The sequence below is a fragment of the Micropterus dolomieu genome, linkage group LG22 (genome assembly GCF_021292245.1).
Source record: "Micropterus dolomieu isolate WLL.071019.BEF.003 ecotype Adirondacks linkage group LG22, ASM2129224v1, whole genome shotgun sequence".
In the NCBI taxonomy this organism is placed as follows: Eukaryota; Metazoa; Chordata; class Actinopteri; order Centrarchiformes; family Centrarchidae; genus Micropterus; species Micropterus dolomieu.
The window spans coordinates 4,235,410-4,253,414 of record NC_060171.1 but is presented as its reverse complement, the minus strand read 5'-3'; the positions used below and the strand labels follow the sequence as shown (position 1 = coordinate 4,253,414).

Genomic DNA, 18,005 nt, shown 5'->3' with positions numbered 1-18,005 from the left:
TTATGTTTATTTTGTTCTCCTGCTGGAGAAAAATAACTGTAGTCAGTAGTTCTGTCTGCAACAATCTAAAGGCATTTAAAATAAAATAAAAATAAATCTAACATTTTGCTGCAGTTGATCCCGGATGACAGACTTGCAGACTGTTTTGTTGTAACATGTATGATTGGTAATTATTGCAGTTGACTTTTATTTAGGCTGAAAAACACAGAATCATAATTAGCATAATTTTATAGAAACATTCAACCAAAAACATACGTTGAGTATATTTACGTCCTGTAGGCTCTGAAAAGTTCTCACATGGAAACCCACTTTCTCAGCAAAATAAAAGGTATGAAAACATCCATAGGGACTTGGCATAACATAAATTTATATGGTCTTTCCAGTTTTCACTAGCAACAGAGGCAGAGTATTTAGAAATCCATGGGCTCAATGACGGAGAGCAAGGAGCTTGCAGTAAAAGTCCTGATCCTTGTGTAAAAAAAGTTACAGTTATGTTGAAGCTTATTTGGCAAAAATAACACTTATCAGTGTTTTAAGTTGCACTATGAAACTAGAGAAGTAATTGTTAGGTTACACATGCAGGACTAATAGTGGCCCGCTTTGTTTTTTGTTGAATGATACTGTTGTTGTTGTAGCCTTAGAAATAACTGTATGAGGAGCTAGAGGACGTGGGTGAGGAGAGGGATGTCTGGGCTAACTTGCTCAGCCTGCTGCCACCACGAGCCAAACCGAAAGGAAAGGACAGAGATTATGGTTGGTGCAGTTAGAAGTTTCTATGGATTTTTGAATTCCTGTATTTGCTGTGAAACGTGGTCTCTGGAGCACGTAGCAAACTTTTCAGAGTGACTTTGTAAGCCTAAAGGGGTGTTTGCTACTCAAAACCTCGTTTTTTTTGTGAAATGTTCCTGTAATTAAAAAATCCTTTTCAAAATCTCCACTAAAACACATTAGACTATGGCTCCATTCCACTGGGCAGCAACCAGAGCTGATCTCGGCCATTCTAGAAAATACATGCGCTGCAGTGAGTTTCAGAAGCTGCCCTGAAGCGTCTCTCCGCTCTGCTAAGTGGAGAATATGCGGCTAGTCTAATGCAACAGAGCAGATCCAACCGGGCAGGAAAACACAAATTAATTAAAACATCCTGTGCAGACTCACGATTGTGTATCAACAATAAACACATTAAGAAGAGTCCAAAAAAGAAATCATTTAACAAAAAAAAGCACATAAATCAAGGAAAAATGATCAAATCATCTAAATCTAAGCAAGTCTACAAACATACGGGCCTTTCAGACAGACTGCGACAACCGCACTGCTGCGCTGTGAAACCAATTATTTTCAATGGCTTGTGTCGCGCCACTGCAGTTTGTTGCTGCGTCAAACAAAGCGCAAGCGCAGCACAGCGCACTGCTCGGCGACCTCGCGCACGTCACGGTTTTGCGCTGACAGCGCAGCGCAAATCGCTTCCAATCTGAAAGGGCCTTTAGGCAGGCAAAATGCTCCATTTCTGAAACGTACCATGTTGGGTATGAAGCCGTGTACTTAACAAAACATGGTTGCAGACGTAAAGTTATGTAGCCGTGCCCGGTGGAATCCAAGTGTACATCCAGCTACTTGAATGAACTTGAATTTGTTGATCTTTAAAGACAAGTTAGAAGTTTTCACAGTCATTTCAATACAGTTTTGTTGGAGCAGCATCTAGTGGACATAAGGGGAGCTGCAGCTGATCACACTTAAAGTTGGGCTAACACTCAGTTGTAGCTTGGTGTCTACAGTATCAGACACTTTATAATCAGACAGAGTCCCAGGAACATGATGATACAGAGACAGGAGAAATGGAGGGATAAGAGGAGCAAGATATCTCCCAGCAGGCTGTTCTCCCTGGGGTGAGGCAGAGGGATGGCGGGCTGAGGTGGGGGAGGAGGAGGAGGAGGAGGAGGTGGAGCCTGGGGCATCTCGCAGTAAATGCCTGTCCAGCCCTGGTAGCAGTTGCAGGTGAACTTGTGTTTCATGTCCAGGATGTCGTGGTTGTTGAGGTGACCACTGACGTGGAAGCGGGGGCCCCTGGGCGCCGGGTTGCGGTGGATGTGGAAGAAGCGTGGATTCAGGTGCAGGTAAGCACCTGAGTCAAGGCTCTTGCGGACGCACCTCCCGTTCTTCTTGCAAAGTGCTTTGCTGCACAGCTTGGCAGCAGAGGTGACGTTGATGACATAATGTCCCAGTGGACCATCAATGTACTTCTTCACTGTTAAGCAGTTCCTCTGGAGGAGGCAGGAGACAAAAGACACTGTCATTAGCCTGTAAAATTATAAGATCTTACTTTTCTAGTAACTAAAAATCATCTTTGCATCTCTGCTGGGCATGTTTTCCACACCATACCATCAGATTGTTTACTTCTTACCATCCAGGCCTTTTTATTTGATTCATAGGCCAACGCCATTTGGAGAGGTGAGCTGAAATATGCTAAACCAATTATCATTAAAGAGACATTAGGACACATACAGGTTTTACCTATTTTGTTTGTTTGTTTGTAAGCCCTGTCTCCTTTAGCTGCTGTTACTGTGCCCTAACCCTTTCCATTCTGCCATGGAGTGTATGCAGTTTGCCCTTGATTCCAGACAAAAGCAGCTTCTCATTTTTACCTAATGACTGTCGATTTTGCTGCTGGAATTGCAACTGTCGCTGGCATACTTAATCAGCTGTAGCTAGCTAATTAATGTTAACTACATGCGGTGGACATGAGTCAATCTTCAGCTGACTTTTTAATTTCCAACTGACTAGTTTGACAGTGATAACCCTGAAAATGCACTTGTGACTACATACACAATGTCTAGCTAAGTGCTGTGAAATAATGCAAAAAAGACTGAGGCTAAAGCTAAAAATCCCCAGGTACAAAGTCACCATCTTCACCAGTTATGTAAAATGTAAAATAAATGGAAATAAAGGAACATCACTGTTCTTGTAAAGTTAGCCATTGTAGCATATTACAGTGTCATAAGGGAAATCTAACATAAACTGTTTTTTTTTTGCATTTGCTTTAACCCCACACAGTAATATAGCTAATGGTTTGCTAACTCATAGGTTTAGAAGTAACACTAGGTTACAGAAAACAAGTCAGCTAGGCATGCTAACATCACCGGATTGTAAGAGCAGACAAACATTCTGTTTAATCCAGTTCTCGTGCTTTTGTGTCTTTAGGCGGAAAGGCAAAGAAATATGTCTCTTGCAAGAGCACCACCTCACCATGTTAATATCTCTAAATAGTGGGGAAAACATATGCTTGCACGGCTAGGACTGCTGACAGTTTCCAGCACGTCGCAGTAATAAGTATAAGGTTTCAATAATCTGATGACTGAGCGGGACTGGAAATGTTCAACTCAAGTGATAAAGCTAATTTCTTTACCATTTCAGTTCATTTCTCAGTGAGGATTACATGACATAGTCTTTTTCTCCTAGATTGACATCTGAGTCTGCTGTAAACAGGATGTAAAACATTCCACAGTTACCAACAGAAACCTCTTTCACACATAAATCAAATGCTGGTTTTTGACTGTCAGAGTTTGAAAAAAAATCACTATTTTTGGAAACATTAGGTTCTGGAGGAAAAAATAATGATGTCTGTTCATATTTTTCATAGTCAGACAATACGAAGCCTTTATACACGGTGACAATCTGCCATTTATGTCATTAAAATTTATTGTTCCCTAAAATGCTTTGTGGCTTCTTTATGTAAAGTATGCCACAATGTAGGGATAATGCTATAACATAATAAGCATTTAGTTTAAGGCTGTTCCTTTGATCTGATTTTAAGTGAATTTATAGCTTTTTGTGTGTGTGTGGTGGTGGGAGGGGGTTCTTTATTTAATGTAGTATTGAAAGTTATTTTAAATCCTTTGTAGTGCATGTTTGTTTTTATACATTTTACTGTTACCTGTGATCGAGCATATTCTGACGATCCCCAGAGGACGACACCTGACACTCCCAAGGCAGCACTCTCCCCAATGGTGTGAATCAGGTCACTCTGAAACAAAGTGACAAGGACATTTTAACAAATTAAACATTTGAATCCAACTTAAACTGTCCAGTTTACACACATCCATCTCTTCCACTGTTTCATAATCTACAAATGCTCATACAATATACTCAGCTTATGTGAAAGCATATGAGGAATGCTTTCTTGCTTATTTAAGATGCTCTAAGGAGGCATCAAAAAACTAAAAGCTGAAAACTTACCTCTGAAAGAACCACAAAGGTATAGGCGTAGAAAGGTCTGGAATAGACAAACACAGGCAATGTGAAGCCGGTACGGGCGATGGACGCGATCCTCATGGCTTCCTTGACTCGATAGTGGACAAACTTGACAGTGTTGGAGGAGGACTTGAGCTCGTAGTCCAGGTAGATGGATGGGTAGAGGGCCGTGGTCTCCTTCCAAAGCCACATTAGATGGTCGTTGCGTACGTGTTCAACGTTGGGGCATTCGCCGGTGTACCGTTGTGGGTACTGCTTATACCCATAGTTGTAGCAGTCTGGGAAAAGGTAAAACCCCCACAGCCCGTCCGGCCTGCGACCTTCAGCCAGGGCTAAGGTCAGGTTCATGAAGGCTTGCCCCGCCCTCTCAAAACTTTCCTTTGCTTCCTTCTCCACCTTGCTCTCAGGCCAGTTTGGGTGAAGTTTCCGGATCTGTTCCTTGGACTTGTTGCGGTAGATGTCCTTGGAGCCCCAGTTTCGGACCCACTGAGGCCTCCAGTTCTCCCAGTCAATGACACCCAGGCCTCGAAAATCTTTGTGGGGAATTAGCTTGTCAATGTCGGCCCGGGCCTTGCTCAGGTGTTTGGAGATGCTCTGGTTCTGCGGCAGTCCACCGTTGACAGGGACCCCGGAGTTGGAGTAGTACGGGTAGTATCCCAAGTGGCTGTGGTAGAATATGGTGACATTTGGTCCGCTTAGGGTTTCGTTGAGGTTCGCTACAATGTCGAAAACGCTGAGATCTAGGTCCACCTTGAATCGAAGGCGGCAGGACTCAGTAGGAGCGTTCCACACTACAATAAAAGGCCGATGAGGGATCAGAGGTCCCCAGGCTGGCTTCATCTGGTCACCTCGAACTTGGACTTTTACTCCAACACCAACCCACAAGGCCAGTGCCAGGAGACGGAGCTCCATCAACGCCATGACCTCTGATTCTTCATGGGGCAATTAGTGGTCCTGTTTGAATAGAAAATAAACACATCATGAGCTTCAGTGAGCAGAAACAATCGGGCAGGTCTGAGTGATGATCACTGAAGGGAATGCTCCAAATTCCACAAACACAACAAAACAAAAGGCTCCCCTGTTCTCAGAGGGCGCAGGACTATAATGAAAAGGATGCTGGTTCAAATCCCAAAGCAGCAGAGACAGTGTGGAGAAGGAGAGCAATCAGCATAAGCTCTCCCCTCTCCCTTACATTTTATAATTTATCTCCCATTAAAGCTAATCGAAAGAGATGTTTTTTCCACAGTTAGGAGGTCCTGCTGTGAGCTCTACAACAGGACAGAAATCATAGAGTCTGTCTGATTTCATACATTTCATACAGACAAGTTTTCCTGTCATGCTTTTAGAGGACCAGTGAGTAGGATTCAGTGGCATCAAAATTATCTTCTATTTCATTCTTCTGAAACTGTTCCCTCCAGCTCTTTATGTAACCCCCCCACACACACACACACACACACACACACACACACCACACACACACACACACACACACAGCCTCCCCATGTAATTGCTCATGGCGCCCCCTTATATGCAAGTAATTCACAATTTGTTTTTTCCAAAGTTGGGGGAAAGACATTGTGACCCGGCTCTTGGGAATTATGGCCAATGAGGTTGCCTCATTGGACGCCACGAAAAATCTCTTTGCAGGATTGTAAACAGAGCAGCAGAGCAGAAAACCGCCGGTGGGCTGAGCCTTCTCCGATCATTTCAACTTTTCATTCATCTGAGGAGGCGCTGGCCTGGAGCTGATGTTTTCTGATGACTTTAATGGCACGAGAACTTTATGATCGCTGTAATCTTGGATGTGGATCAGTCGGTGGAGAGCTGGCTGAAAAGACGGTGGAAGAAGGAGTTATAGTCACAAATTAATTGTTGAAATGTTTCCCTCAAAACATTTTAAGAAGGCTGTAATTTATGAAAAGGTTTCCTCATGTCCGGCTCAGCTTAGGAAAGCATTTCTTCAGGCAGTGTGTCCCGCACCAGTTTCATAATCCTCCCAGCTGGATGGTTTTTCTGGTGATGCTGATCCAAGACAAACAGAGTGTGGTGAAGCCACTCTGGCTGTCCTTCAAACCACCAGAAGGCCCAGAACCTCTGGAAACGCCGCCACTCCAGACCCCCCAGACACAAAGTGAGATTGAGTCTGATGTTTTCTCTCAGACAGACACAATGAAAACAGTACAATGCAGCTAAACTCAACTAATGAAAGCCAGATGAAGACAGGGAGGTAAACTGTCAGTGTAAGCTACCCCTCGTGATTTTTAGCCACTCTACTGGCATGTCTGTAGGAATAGCAATTTCAGTCAGTTGGTCCACCACTTTGGTTCAGGCTACAACTGTAATTGCTGGATGGATTGCCATGGAATGTAGTTCAGACATTCATGGTCTTTGGAGGATAAACTGTAATAGTCTTAGTTATCCCTTAACTTTTCATCCAGCACCATCATCAGGTAAAATTTTTATTTTGTATATTACTTTTGTTTACAAGCAAATATCTGCACAGCCTCACTAGTGTGGCCCACTATTGAGGCCTGGTCAGACCAGCACTTAAAACGGTGAAATCAACTCAAGCTGTTGACCTATAGCAAGTCGTCTCGACAGTGCCGACCTCTGAGGGAACTGGAGGAAGCTATCAAAGCTTGTTAGTAGTGTTGCACCACTTTATTTAACCTCATATGAGACACAAGTCAATGGTACAAATACATCCATTGAATAAACTGTGTGAACATCCCGTTTGCCGCTGGGTGAGCTAGCCATTCACACGCTGAGCTAGTCAGTCACAGTAGCTTTCAGAGCTTTCTATTTTGTCTATAGACTTGACTTTAGTCAAGTCTTTTATTTTACTTGATATAACAACTTTGCCTCGGGGGGGCTTTATAATCTGTACAGCATACAACACCCTCTGTCCTTAGACCCTCTTGGAATTATTTTCTCAGGATTTTACATTATTTTCATTCAAGCAAGCAATCTTGTGTTCGCTGGATTCCTTGTGGCAGTGGTATGTGAAGATGTGGGGATGTCTTTTTCAGGGGTCCCAGGCTGGTCTGGATGGGTCGGCGCGAATGTGTTTGGATCAAGACCAGCTTGTACAGTGTTATATGGAAAATATGAAGCCAGCCTTGAATTAGCAGTTAATGATCCAACAGACAGAGTAACTGTCATTATTCAGCAACACCACACATCATGGAGTGTGTGTGTGTGTGTGTGTGTGTGTGTGTGTGTGTGTGGCTTTAAAACCACAGAAAGTCTGAGTCAGACTGCTGATTTGACTCTAAACATGTTCATAGATTATGCATGTGTGTGGTTACAAATGTGTCTACAAGACAAGTGTGTGTGTGTGTGTGTGTGTGTGTGTGTAGAGATGGCTATGCATTTACTAAAGGTCTTTGTTGAATACATCATAACAGACCTTATAAAAAAAGACCGAACTAAACCCAAAGAAAGTCAAAACAATTCCACTGAATTGTGGATAATCAGACATCATTCAATCTGCGGTTTGACCCAAAGGGAGAGGACAGGAACACTGGCATGATGCTCCACCAATTAACGAGCAGAGTGGTGGAAAACAGAAGAAGAACACGCGATTTCTTCTGCACTTCACAGTTTACAGTCGTCGTCTCCTTCAAAAAGCACATTTTTCTCCTGCGATGATGATGACGCACTGTGTGATCAGAGCTAAAAGAGAGTCCTCTTGGACTCATTTTTGTATTAGACATATTGACACACAACCCTGAAACCTGCAACAACACAACAGGATTCTACCAAAACAGATTTGACAGAATAAAATTTGCACCTGGCCCAACTCATATTGGGGTCTTGCTCGATCCTTGAAGGCCTGAATAAAAGTCCTAGCTGAGAACATTCCCTACCTCCCTTATCAAGAAATAGGTCATCATTGTACTCTTAACGTGGAAATAAACAAAATAGATTTTTGTTTGCTCGAAAACAATTATTATTTGTGTGATAATTTCTTAACAAAATATAACGTGTATATGTATAACGTAATATAACTAAGTTCTTGTTGGATCATCAACATGTCTAACAAACTAGTTCATTTGAAGCCTACTGAGGCCTTTATAATCCATCACACACACTGATTATATCTGGTTCATTTCCAGTTTTCTATAAAGTCTTGATTGTGTCCACGTGTGGTTTGCAGGCTGCGCTTTCTCTGCTGTAGTTTCCAGATGTGATTTTATGGTTTTATTAACACCAGCATTCAGACACTATACTGCTGCTGCTGCAACAACACAACATTTTACTTTCACAGTTTGGTCATTAAATTCATCTGTCCTCCCATCAGTCCTTCTGTCTATTTTTTAAATCCAGACTAATATATATTATATTACAAGATGGTAATTATTGATGCATTCGTGTGTAAATTGATTGTACATTTTAATGTCGCAGCTGGTAAAGGTGGGGTTTTATTTTACCAACTTATTTTACATTTTTTATTTAACAACGATTTTCACTAATTTAGCGGAGTAAAAAAGTATTTCCCTCTGAAATGTGGGAGTTGAGGTATAAAGTAGCAGAAAATGTAAATAATCAAGTACAATTACCGCTAAAGTGTACTTTAAGGTGGCGTGTGCTAATGTAATCCTCAAGGTTTCTACCTGCTAAAAGTGAGTTTTTCCTTTGCACTGTGACCAAGGTCTGTAATATTACAGAGTACAGTTTAGACCTGCTCTACCTGAAACAACAACACTATTCCTGCCATTTCAGCCATGATTTGTATGTCAGGTAACATTGAATGACTTGTCCACAGACATTCAGCTTACTTTCTAGTTCACCAAGATATGTTATTTCATCAGAATTGCAGTAAAGTATGCTTTTGTAAAGTTACTTTCCACCACTGGTTTTATCCCTCTGGAACACACGGCATCTTAAGTTTTATTGTTTAGTTGTTTGACAGAGATCCAAGTGTTGGCCTAAGGGTGGTGTTATAATGTTAGTAACAAATGTACCATTGTTACAGTTTGTGCTCTAATGGCCACTAGATGCAGCTTCAAATAAACTGGACTGAAGTGAATGAAACAAACCCAGAACGTCTCTCTGTAAAAGTTAAAAAAGTTTTCACACAAGATATTAAGTTAAAGTAGATAATTTCACTTCTTCTCATGAGAGTTTGACAGCAGATAATCATTGTTTGGTTCTCAGCAGCTAATTTAACCTCATCAAATTTGCATCTTTGTGTTCATTTTAGAAATCACCGAATTGACGACAAATGCCTCCTTTAAACAGCAGGTGCCCAATTACAGCTTTTAAACTGTAACTAGGCACAGCAGGTCAAGCTTCGGATTTCTCTATATGCCGAAACGCCGTGCATGGGGCTCTAATAAAAATGATACTTGGTATCCCGAGTAGAAAGGCAAAATACGGGGAAAATCAAACTATCAATCTCCAGGCTTCAAAACGGCCTTTCAGAAACCACACTGACCCTGTTGAACTGAAGTTAGCATGATATTGGATATCTGATGGTGTTTCCACATCTTCAGTCACTCAAAGCAGACAATTAAAAGCAGAGTAATGTATCTGTGATTTGTGTTCTTTAAAGTAATTTTTCATTTAATTAATTGTTTTTCTTCACATTAAGGGATGTCAGCTTTTCAGTATCAAATACTGTACTCACCGATCAATCCCCTTGAGCTTCACTCACAGAAGATCACCCATGTTACCAGAACATCATGACAATCCTCCAATGAAAGATTAAGAAACAAAAAACTTAAACAACAACCATGGAAATACTGATATAGTTATTTTTCATGATGGAACTAATTTAGACATTTTAAGACTTGCAGGTCCTGCAAAATCTGTTTTATGATAAAGATAACATACCCTCCCGTCCCTGCGGACTGTGCTGAGGATCCAGGCCTCCTGTTGGATGATTTCCTCGTCTCTTGTGTTTTAAACGTCAGATACAGAAGTCGTCCATTTGATGAGCTGCTGAATTGTATCTTTGTCTCTGTCCTCCCTCTCTCAGGTCTCTTGTTGCTCTCGGGGGCAGAGATGCCCCACTATGGTTGGTTTGGCCCCTCCTCATCAGTGCCCAATAGGATTCTCATTTACTGGACCAAACAGCAGATGAAGTCCTGAAGACCCTTTTATGTACCCCAGTAAACAGACTGGGGTACATAAAAGGGTATAAAAACCAATCACAGACTACAATTTCTTGGGAAAAACGAAATGGAGAAAAAAGTTTATAAAAAGCAATTAATTTTTCTGAAACTAAAGGCTAAAATAGCTAATAATAAGAATGAAAATAAGTGCTAAAACACTTTCTCTGATGGACCAGACACCAAACACAGTCAATTATCTGGATTTTTCATGTTGTAAAAAAATCGAACTGTTCGATTATATTGTCTGTACATTTTATTTCTAAATATAAAAATCAAAATGCTGTTGCAGTGCCTTTAACACATTGTCAGGAAAAAAAACTTCTGCCAGGAACAGTAAAAATGTTTCCTCGTATGTTGACCTCAAATAATAATAAACAAAAATGTGTTACTTTTTAATTATTGAACATGTCTGCCTCCAGGTCGCTAAACTCCCTCAATTCCCAAAGGACATAGTGTCAGTGTCTTCAGTGGTAGCTATGGCCCTGATTCATGACACTGTATTGATCCTGGGAAAGGTGTTGTGCTCCAGTCAGATTTTTCTCCTTCCAGCTGGGAAAACATTATTATACAGACCGTACAGCTCACACAGACATCAGCACATCAGAAATATTCATAATCATCAGTTTACAGCTGCACAAACAGACGGACTCGACACCAAAGTTGACTTTATATCACACTTTCTAACAGCCGTCATGCAATATCACATGAACCTAGCTTATATAAACTGTAGATATGATCGAAGTACATTCCTTCAGCTCAAGACCTTCCTCGAGAAACAACGGAGCACAAACTGCAGATGATTTAGAAATCCCTTCAAACTTTTCCACTTGCATTTTTCCCTCAGCGGCCTCTAAGAAGCCATATTCATTTTCATTGGGAGGGAAGTGAGACTTCTCTCAAAGCATTGCAAGCTGCACGGGACTGACCAGCTACACAAAATAAGTGATTGGTCGAAAGATTAAAAAATTGTTACAAATAAGAGTAAAATGTCCCATGCCTCTAATATTACAAATACAAATAAAAAGGAAGTGCTGTACAAAGACACATAGATCTGTGGGAGTGGTGTCACGCATTTGTTCCAGACCCCAACCGATAAATCAGTGTGCAGATATTATTGGCCATTTAGGTAATGTGTTTCTGAAAAGAATGAACACTTTTTTTCTTTTTTTTTTTAATCATCAAATATCAAATTCGGAATTGGTCTGAGAAAGATTATGCTGGTTCTTAAGTCAACACAGCAGAGAAACACTTAAATCAGACAAATATGAGCACAAGCACATGCAGATCAAGTAGCTAAGTGGGTAATTATTGAGTGATGAGCTACTTAGATACTGAGTATCTTGTTGTGTGTGACAAGGAGTGATGAAGAAAGGTGCAACACAGACAAACAGCCCAAAAAGCTGTAGTAATAGTAAAGTTTGTCGATTTCTGTCGATTTTTTTTTCTTGTGTCCTAGTAGTGGGGTTTCCATAGCCTGGGTGGTGATGGCGCAATGGATAAGACTACACCTTTGGTGTAAAAGACCCGGGTTCATTCCCCCACTGTGACCCATCCACCATTGTGTCCCTGAGCAAGACATGTACAGCAATTGTAAGTCGCTTTGGATAAAAGCGTCAGGTAAATAATTAAATGTAAATGGTATCAGTCAGTCTGTTGCTCAGGGGTTAGAAACCCTTGCTGATAGGACTCTCACAGGACGTTAGACTGTCTTGTTTTCTTGCTTGTTTTTTCCTCCTAAGCGACGGCCTCTATTTCATCTTTACACATTCACAGATTAGACTGTAACTCCCGAGGGACACACTCAACACACAGACAAATTGCAGCAGACGCTCGGTCTCATAATGCAGAGCTCAAATAATATTGGAAATGCTGAAGAAAGTGCATGAATGACTACTTTAGTAGTAGTTAATGCTTTGTCATCTGTCCAAAGTATTTATATAGAACAAGCATGCATGCAAGTTTTCATTTGAGGTCACTTAGGCACATAAAAAACATTAAAAAGTGATTGACCGATCTATGTGATCTATTTTTTTGTCCATTTTTGCCTTTCTGTCCATCACTTTAGCCCAGACTGAAATATCTATACAGCTATGGATGGACTGTCATGAAGTTTGTTTCATACATTCAGAAGCCTTGGAGAATGACCTGAAGTAGTCAAAAGTGTTAATAGATGTTCAGTAGGCACAGTCTCATTTAAATACAGGGATAACAGCACATTTTCCGACAGTCTCTCCTTGAAGACATTCATAGTGTGGTGCTCATTTGTACCTATCAAAAGTGACAGAAATAGTTGTGAGAAGATTGTAAAAGCAAGAGAGAAATTCATACTCTGCTTACTTTCTCACCCCTACACGCCTGGCCAATCACTGTGTAAAGCGGCCTTGATTGGCTGATCTGTGAATGAACTTGTGGACAGGAAACAACACAGACAGAGATCATGACTCCCATCATGCCGCTCTGCAGCAGTTTTGATTAGATTACGCTGGCAGACTGAGAGAAAAAGAGCCCAGGTTACGTCTGGGCCACGGAGTAGAATTCTGGGAAGAGGGCGTCATTTCTCTTCACATTTGTCTGAACCTTTTTGTTTAACTGATGGATGAATTTCAGTCCATTTTGGTAATGTTGAAAAAGAAAGAAATCCTTTATTTAATTACAAATGGTACCATAAATCCTGGAAAACAAAACAGTATTGGATTCTGATCTGTAGCTAAATATGCAACTGCTTTTCAATGTTTTCTTGTTTTATTTTATTAAAATATTGTGTCCATCTTTATGTGTAATGTAGCTATATATGGGGCAGCTCATCTGATTGGTGAAATGCATCATTTAATCCTGCCAATAGTAATTTTTCAAAGAAAGCATCAGGTTGTTTGGCAAAGCAACTATAAATATCATGGCTCCCAATCAGTGGCAGAATTTTTTAATATAGGATGGCCAGAAGGGGCCATTGGAAATCCTGGGGTGGTACTTCAAAACCATAAGCCATAACTGAATTTCAGTTCTATGAGCCGGCTCTTTTAAGTGTACAAAGGGAGCCTATGAGTCTGAGAGCCAAACTTAGGCCCCATCCACACTACTACGTTTTTGTTTAAAAATGAATACGATCTCCGTCCACATCAGCGTTTTAGCTGCATATCAGAACTGATCTCCGCCTATATTAAAAACATGAAGCAGATGGTCTACTCCACAGCTGCAGAAGATTTGGCGAAAGAATAAAGTACTACAGACAAAGAACCACACCAGATATTTCTTTTGCATGGGCCAACAATGAGCTGGAACTGTTACTGAAAGTAACACGGGAGTTTAAAAGCGACTGTGGCGGCAGAAAACAGACTGGAAGTCGTTGCAAAGTAAGCAACATGCACAGTACAAGCGTAGGCTGTAAGTGTTATTTGCGTGGTACAAAATGTTATAATAACAATGCCAAAACTAAAACTCTGTCAGTAGCATTGTGTTTTTGCTTTGCATGACTTGTATGACCCAATCAGAGAGCCAAACGTGAGCGTCTACGTCATAGTTTTTTAACGTCCTCGGTTTTTGCCCGTCTGCACTAAAACGCTACCCTGGAGTTTAAAAAAAAAATGGGGTCAGCAGTGTTTTCAAACTTCTCCGTTTTAGGTGTTCAGTACTGTATTCAGCGTTTTAGTCTGGACGGGACGTGCAAACGTAGCAAAAGATCTCGGCTCTTCATTTAGTTGCTAGTTGTACTAAATGAAGAGCCGTTTGGGAGCCGGCTCTTGGAAAGAAACTGACAAATAAGATCTGGCTCCCTTCACAGAACCGTAACTCCCATCACTAGTGCACTGTGCAATAGCAGGCTGATAGAGGGGTTGGAATGTGACAGTGATGGCCCCTCTGGCCACGCCTTGAACGGCGCCCCTGCTGCTCATTAAATCTTTCATAGCTGTAATGAGGGACAGGTGCCCTGCTTAAGAGCTCATAGAACATGGTTGGTAAGGGAGCAGAGAGTACTTTAGGTTCACCTAATGAACAATTTTGAAGACAGATTGAGCAGCTTCATAAATGTGTTGGTTTCATATTTCACAGTTTTCAGTCATTTGTAATACTTTTTTTGCATTTTGTGTGTTGTATGTTATTTTAGTATTAGAGTTGTTATTTAACCCTCTTTGATTTGTTGATTGCATGTAACAACATATACCCTAGCTCTTCATGTGTCAATGAGATCACCTACTTTCATATGTGTTACAAACCTTCAGTAGAATATGCTCCCTCTCTGTGTGCATTTTGGGTGAAGTAAGAGGAGAGGCAGGTTGGACAGTCCTGTGTCTAGCACCATCTAGCGGTGCCATCTGTGAAATACACTAATACACAGAGACACATTGCTCCCAACACGTTTCAAGCAACTTGACAAATTTCACTCAATTTCAGTCATTTAAATAGCTGAAATTCTTCTTTTAAAATTACAAGCAATTCATAAAAACACAAATACTGCAAAGTTTAAATTATAGGAACAGAAAATACACGAGAATGCTGTGTAGCCACAAGAGTTTCAGGTTCTGTGGAAGAGGCAATCCTCTTGTTATTATATAATCACTCTCTTTATCTGTATCCAAAAACAACAAGACCGTCACTGGAGGTTGTTGAAAGAAATTCTGGAAAATGCAAATCCACTAGCTAAAGCAGATGCAGATGAGACAGACTGAAGGAAAGTAAAAAGAGCTGGTCAAATCTGACAGAAACACCTGAACAAGACAAGAATAAGACAGCAGATGATCCTCATTAAGTCCATCTTAGCTGTGCAGTGTCTGTTCTGCCTCAGAATACAACTCCCTCCCACATTACCCCTCACCATCTGTTAATATTAAAACCATGACTCTCATCTCTCTGTCACAGGTGTGCATGGAACAAGATAAAATAAGATGGAACTGGATTAATTCATGAGGAAAAAGCTCTGTTTCAGCTACAGTGTGGGGGCTCAGCATGACAGCGGCATTTTGTTGGTTCATGAGTTTGGTCAAGACAAGAAAACAAGACAAATGCTGCGTTATAAATTGCATAATTCTTCTTCTTAGCTTTATACTGCAGTTGCCCTTACAAAGCATGTACTGCTGCATTCGGTATGCATACAACTAGGAGAAAGTAACGCTGCACCTTTGACCCTCTTGTTCAAACTCATGTTGTGCAGAAGGTTGTGGTCAGAAGAGTTAGAAAAGCATGATCTAATATCAATGCTAAAATATGCTGATGTTTAGAAAATATAATGTTTGCCGTATTCACCATCTCAGTTTAGCAAGTTAGCATGCTAACATTTGTTACTTAGCAGTAATGACAAAGTGCAACTGAGGCTGATGGGAATGTCATAGTTTTTCAGGTACTTGCTTATAATCCAAAGTATTGGACAAATCAAAATTCTGACCTTGTTGTGGTGCTACAAAATCAGGAGAGCACGTATTCATCCTTAGAGACACTTCAAAACCACAAATATCCACCTCATGGTGGCACTGGAGGAAAAATCAGGTGTCACCAAAGTCATTAGGATTCATTGTCTGAGCAACGTGGATATCTGTACCAAATTTTCAGCTTATCCATCTAGAATATTCTCAGATATTTCACAGCATAGGCTATTAGAAAACTTTGACCTGATAGTGGTGCGCAATGAAAAATCAGGGGATCAACAAAGCCATTAGAATTCTTCCTCTGGGGACAAGGTCGGTCGGTCGGTTGGTAGGTTGGTCGGTCGCAATATAACAGGTTATATTGAATTTGAAACTCCCTCCTGCTATACATTTATGTAGAAGCAATTATAAATATCCATCCATCGTCAACTGCTTATCCTGCATACAGGGTCGCGGGGGGCTGGAGCCAATCCCAGCTGACATCGGGCAGAGTACACCCTGGACAGGTCGCCAGTCCAACACAGGGCCACACATAGACAAAGAACCAGTCACACTCATACCTAGGGTGCATACTCCACACAGAAAGGCCGGGACGACCGGGGTTCGAACCCACGACCTTTTTGCTGGGAGGCGACTGTGCTAACCACTGCACAACTGCACCGCCCTGCAATTATAAATATGGTAAACAGAAATAAATACATTCGGTGGAGCAGCGCTGAGGTTGAAACTGAGCTCAAGAATCTGACAGCTTGGCAATCCAACGTAGTTGTAGAGATATTTCCAACCAACCAACCAACCAACTTCACCATCACTAGAGCTATGATGCTAGAAATATCTCAGCAACTACTGATCAGATTGTTATGACATGACCTGATTCCATTCCAGCTTTCCAGACAATGGACCCTGTAAATTTCAAAGACCCAGTGATTTTTAGCACCACCCTCAATACAATCTTTACATTCTTATCTTCACTGCGGGTAAGACTCTAAGAACAGATAAATCACCAGGATGTTGTTGCTGTCCAGCACTTTCAGACTGTGTCTGTAATGAACACTGCAGCCTCTATGGGACACTAGCAGGATGTCACTCTGGTTACAATGCAGGTTCTGTGATAGTTGTGAATGGTCCTTCAATTCCTCTTGTTTGGCCTCCGTTCAGTGTTTTATACAGCAGAGTGAAGAAGCAGCTGGTCTACGGCTTAGTTTTGGTGTTAATGCTGCTGACAAGCTTTAACCCTGCAGTAGGCGGGCGGGACCTGCGGGACGCCGACATCCGTCCATCTGCCAAAGCCGCCTTCACAACCCTCCCCCTGATTTTATTTGTATTGATAAAGGAGTGTCGGAACTTATTTAAAAAGTTAATCAAAATTAATTTGTCATGACTTTTAAAGTCAGAACAGGACAGCAGCTTGTTTTCAGGGAAGAGATGACTGCAAGTCTTGTTGTTCCAAGTTTGGGCACTGCAAAAGTGTAAATGAATATTATCTCATTTAGGGAGAGAAGGGCAGTTGCAGGACAGGCAGGAAAGTTCAAAAAGCTGAAGGTGATCTGGCCAGTATTTGTTGATCTTGACCTGAGCCACAGAGATGGGTGCAGCAACAGATTGACACCATCAATATTCATTTTATTCAATGTTTATTTACACATGGTGGTCCAATGTGAGTTGTTTACTCTGTTGCTGTGAACACAGGACAAAAAAGCAGATGTGTTACAAAAAAACTGCCACAAACAATAAACATCTTAAGTAGAAAAAATTAAGAAATAATAATAGTTTTACTTTTATAGAACTTTTCAATTCAATAGATGCATTTCTCATCAGCTCTACTGGCCTTTGAAGAAACTTTCAGCTCATTATTTTGGTGTTTGAGCCCACGGTTGTACTGTTTGTATTCTCAGTGAGAAGTGTTCAGAATCTTTTTCTTCATACTCTTTATTTGTTACTGTGATCCCTTACAGTAGTTACTTCTCAAAAATCCCACCCCAGTCCATGATCCCAACATCCCAAAAAACAAGAGTAGTAATAGATTTGATTAAGAAATTAAAGTAACAAAACAAAAAGAGTTATTTCAAAAAGGGTTATTTTATTATCTAATGCTAAGTCATGCTAATGATGATGTGTATAAAATAAGATATTTTAAGATTTACCTTTATTAAACCTGCGTATGAGAAATTCAGGTTGACACAGCAGCACAGAGGAATGTAACATAACAGATTAAAAGTATAATCATTCTACGTAGATGGATAAATAGGCTATATACACAGTGTATACACACTATATACAATCA

The 18,005-nt window shown here is 40.9% G+C and overlaps 1 protein-coding gene across 1 annotated transcript; it reads right to left on the bottom strand.

Annotated features, from left to right (window-relative positions):
* Positions 1-1,766: 1,766 nt before the first annotated feature.
* On the bottom strand, positions 1,767-5,166 carry hyal6 (hyaluronoglucosaminidase 6). The gene is made up of 3 exons (XM_046038252.1): positions 4,231-5,166; positions 3,929-4,018; positions 1,767-2,258 (listed from the first exon to the last, which is right to left on the bottom strand). Exons 1-3 carry the CDS (start codon positions 5,164-5,166, stop codon positions 1,767-1,769), a joined length of 1,518 nt encoding a protein of 505 aa, XP_045894208.1.
* Positions 5,167-18,005: the final 12,839 nt, after the last annotated feature.

Coding starts and splice junctions, on each gene's coding strand:
- hyal6 (XM_046038252.1), bottom strand. CDS start 5,166: ATGGCGTTGATGGAGCTCCGTCTCCTGGCACTGGCCTTGTGGGTTGGT. Junction 4,019..4,230: donor CCTTTGTGGTTCTTTCAGAG/GTAAGTTTTCAG, acceptor ACTTTGTTTCAG/AGTGACCTGATTCACACCAT. Junction 2,259..3,928: donor CAGAATATGCTCGATCACAG/GTAACAGTAAAA, acceptor TGCCTCCTCCAG/AGGAACTGCTTAACAGTGAA.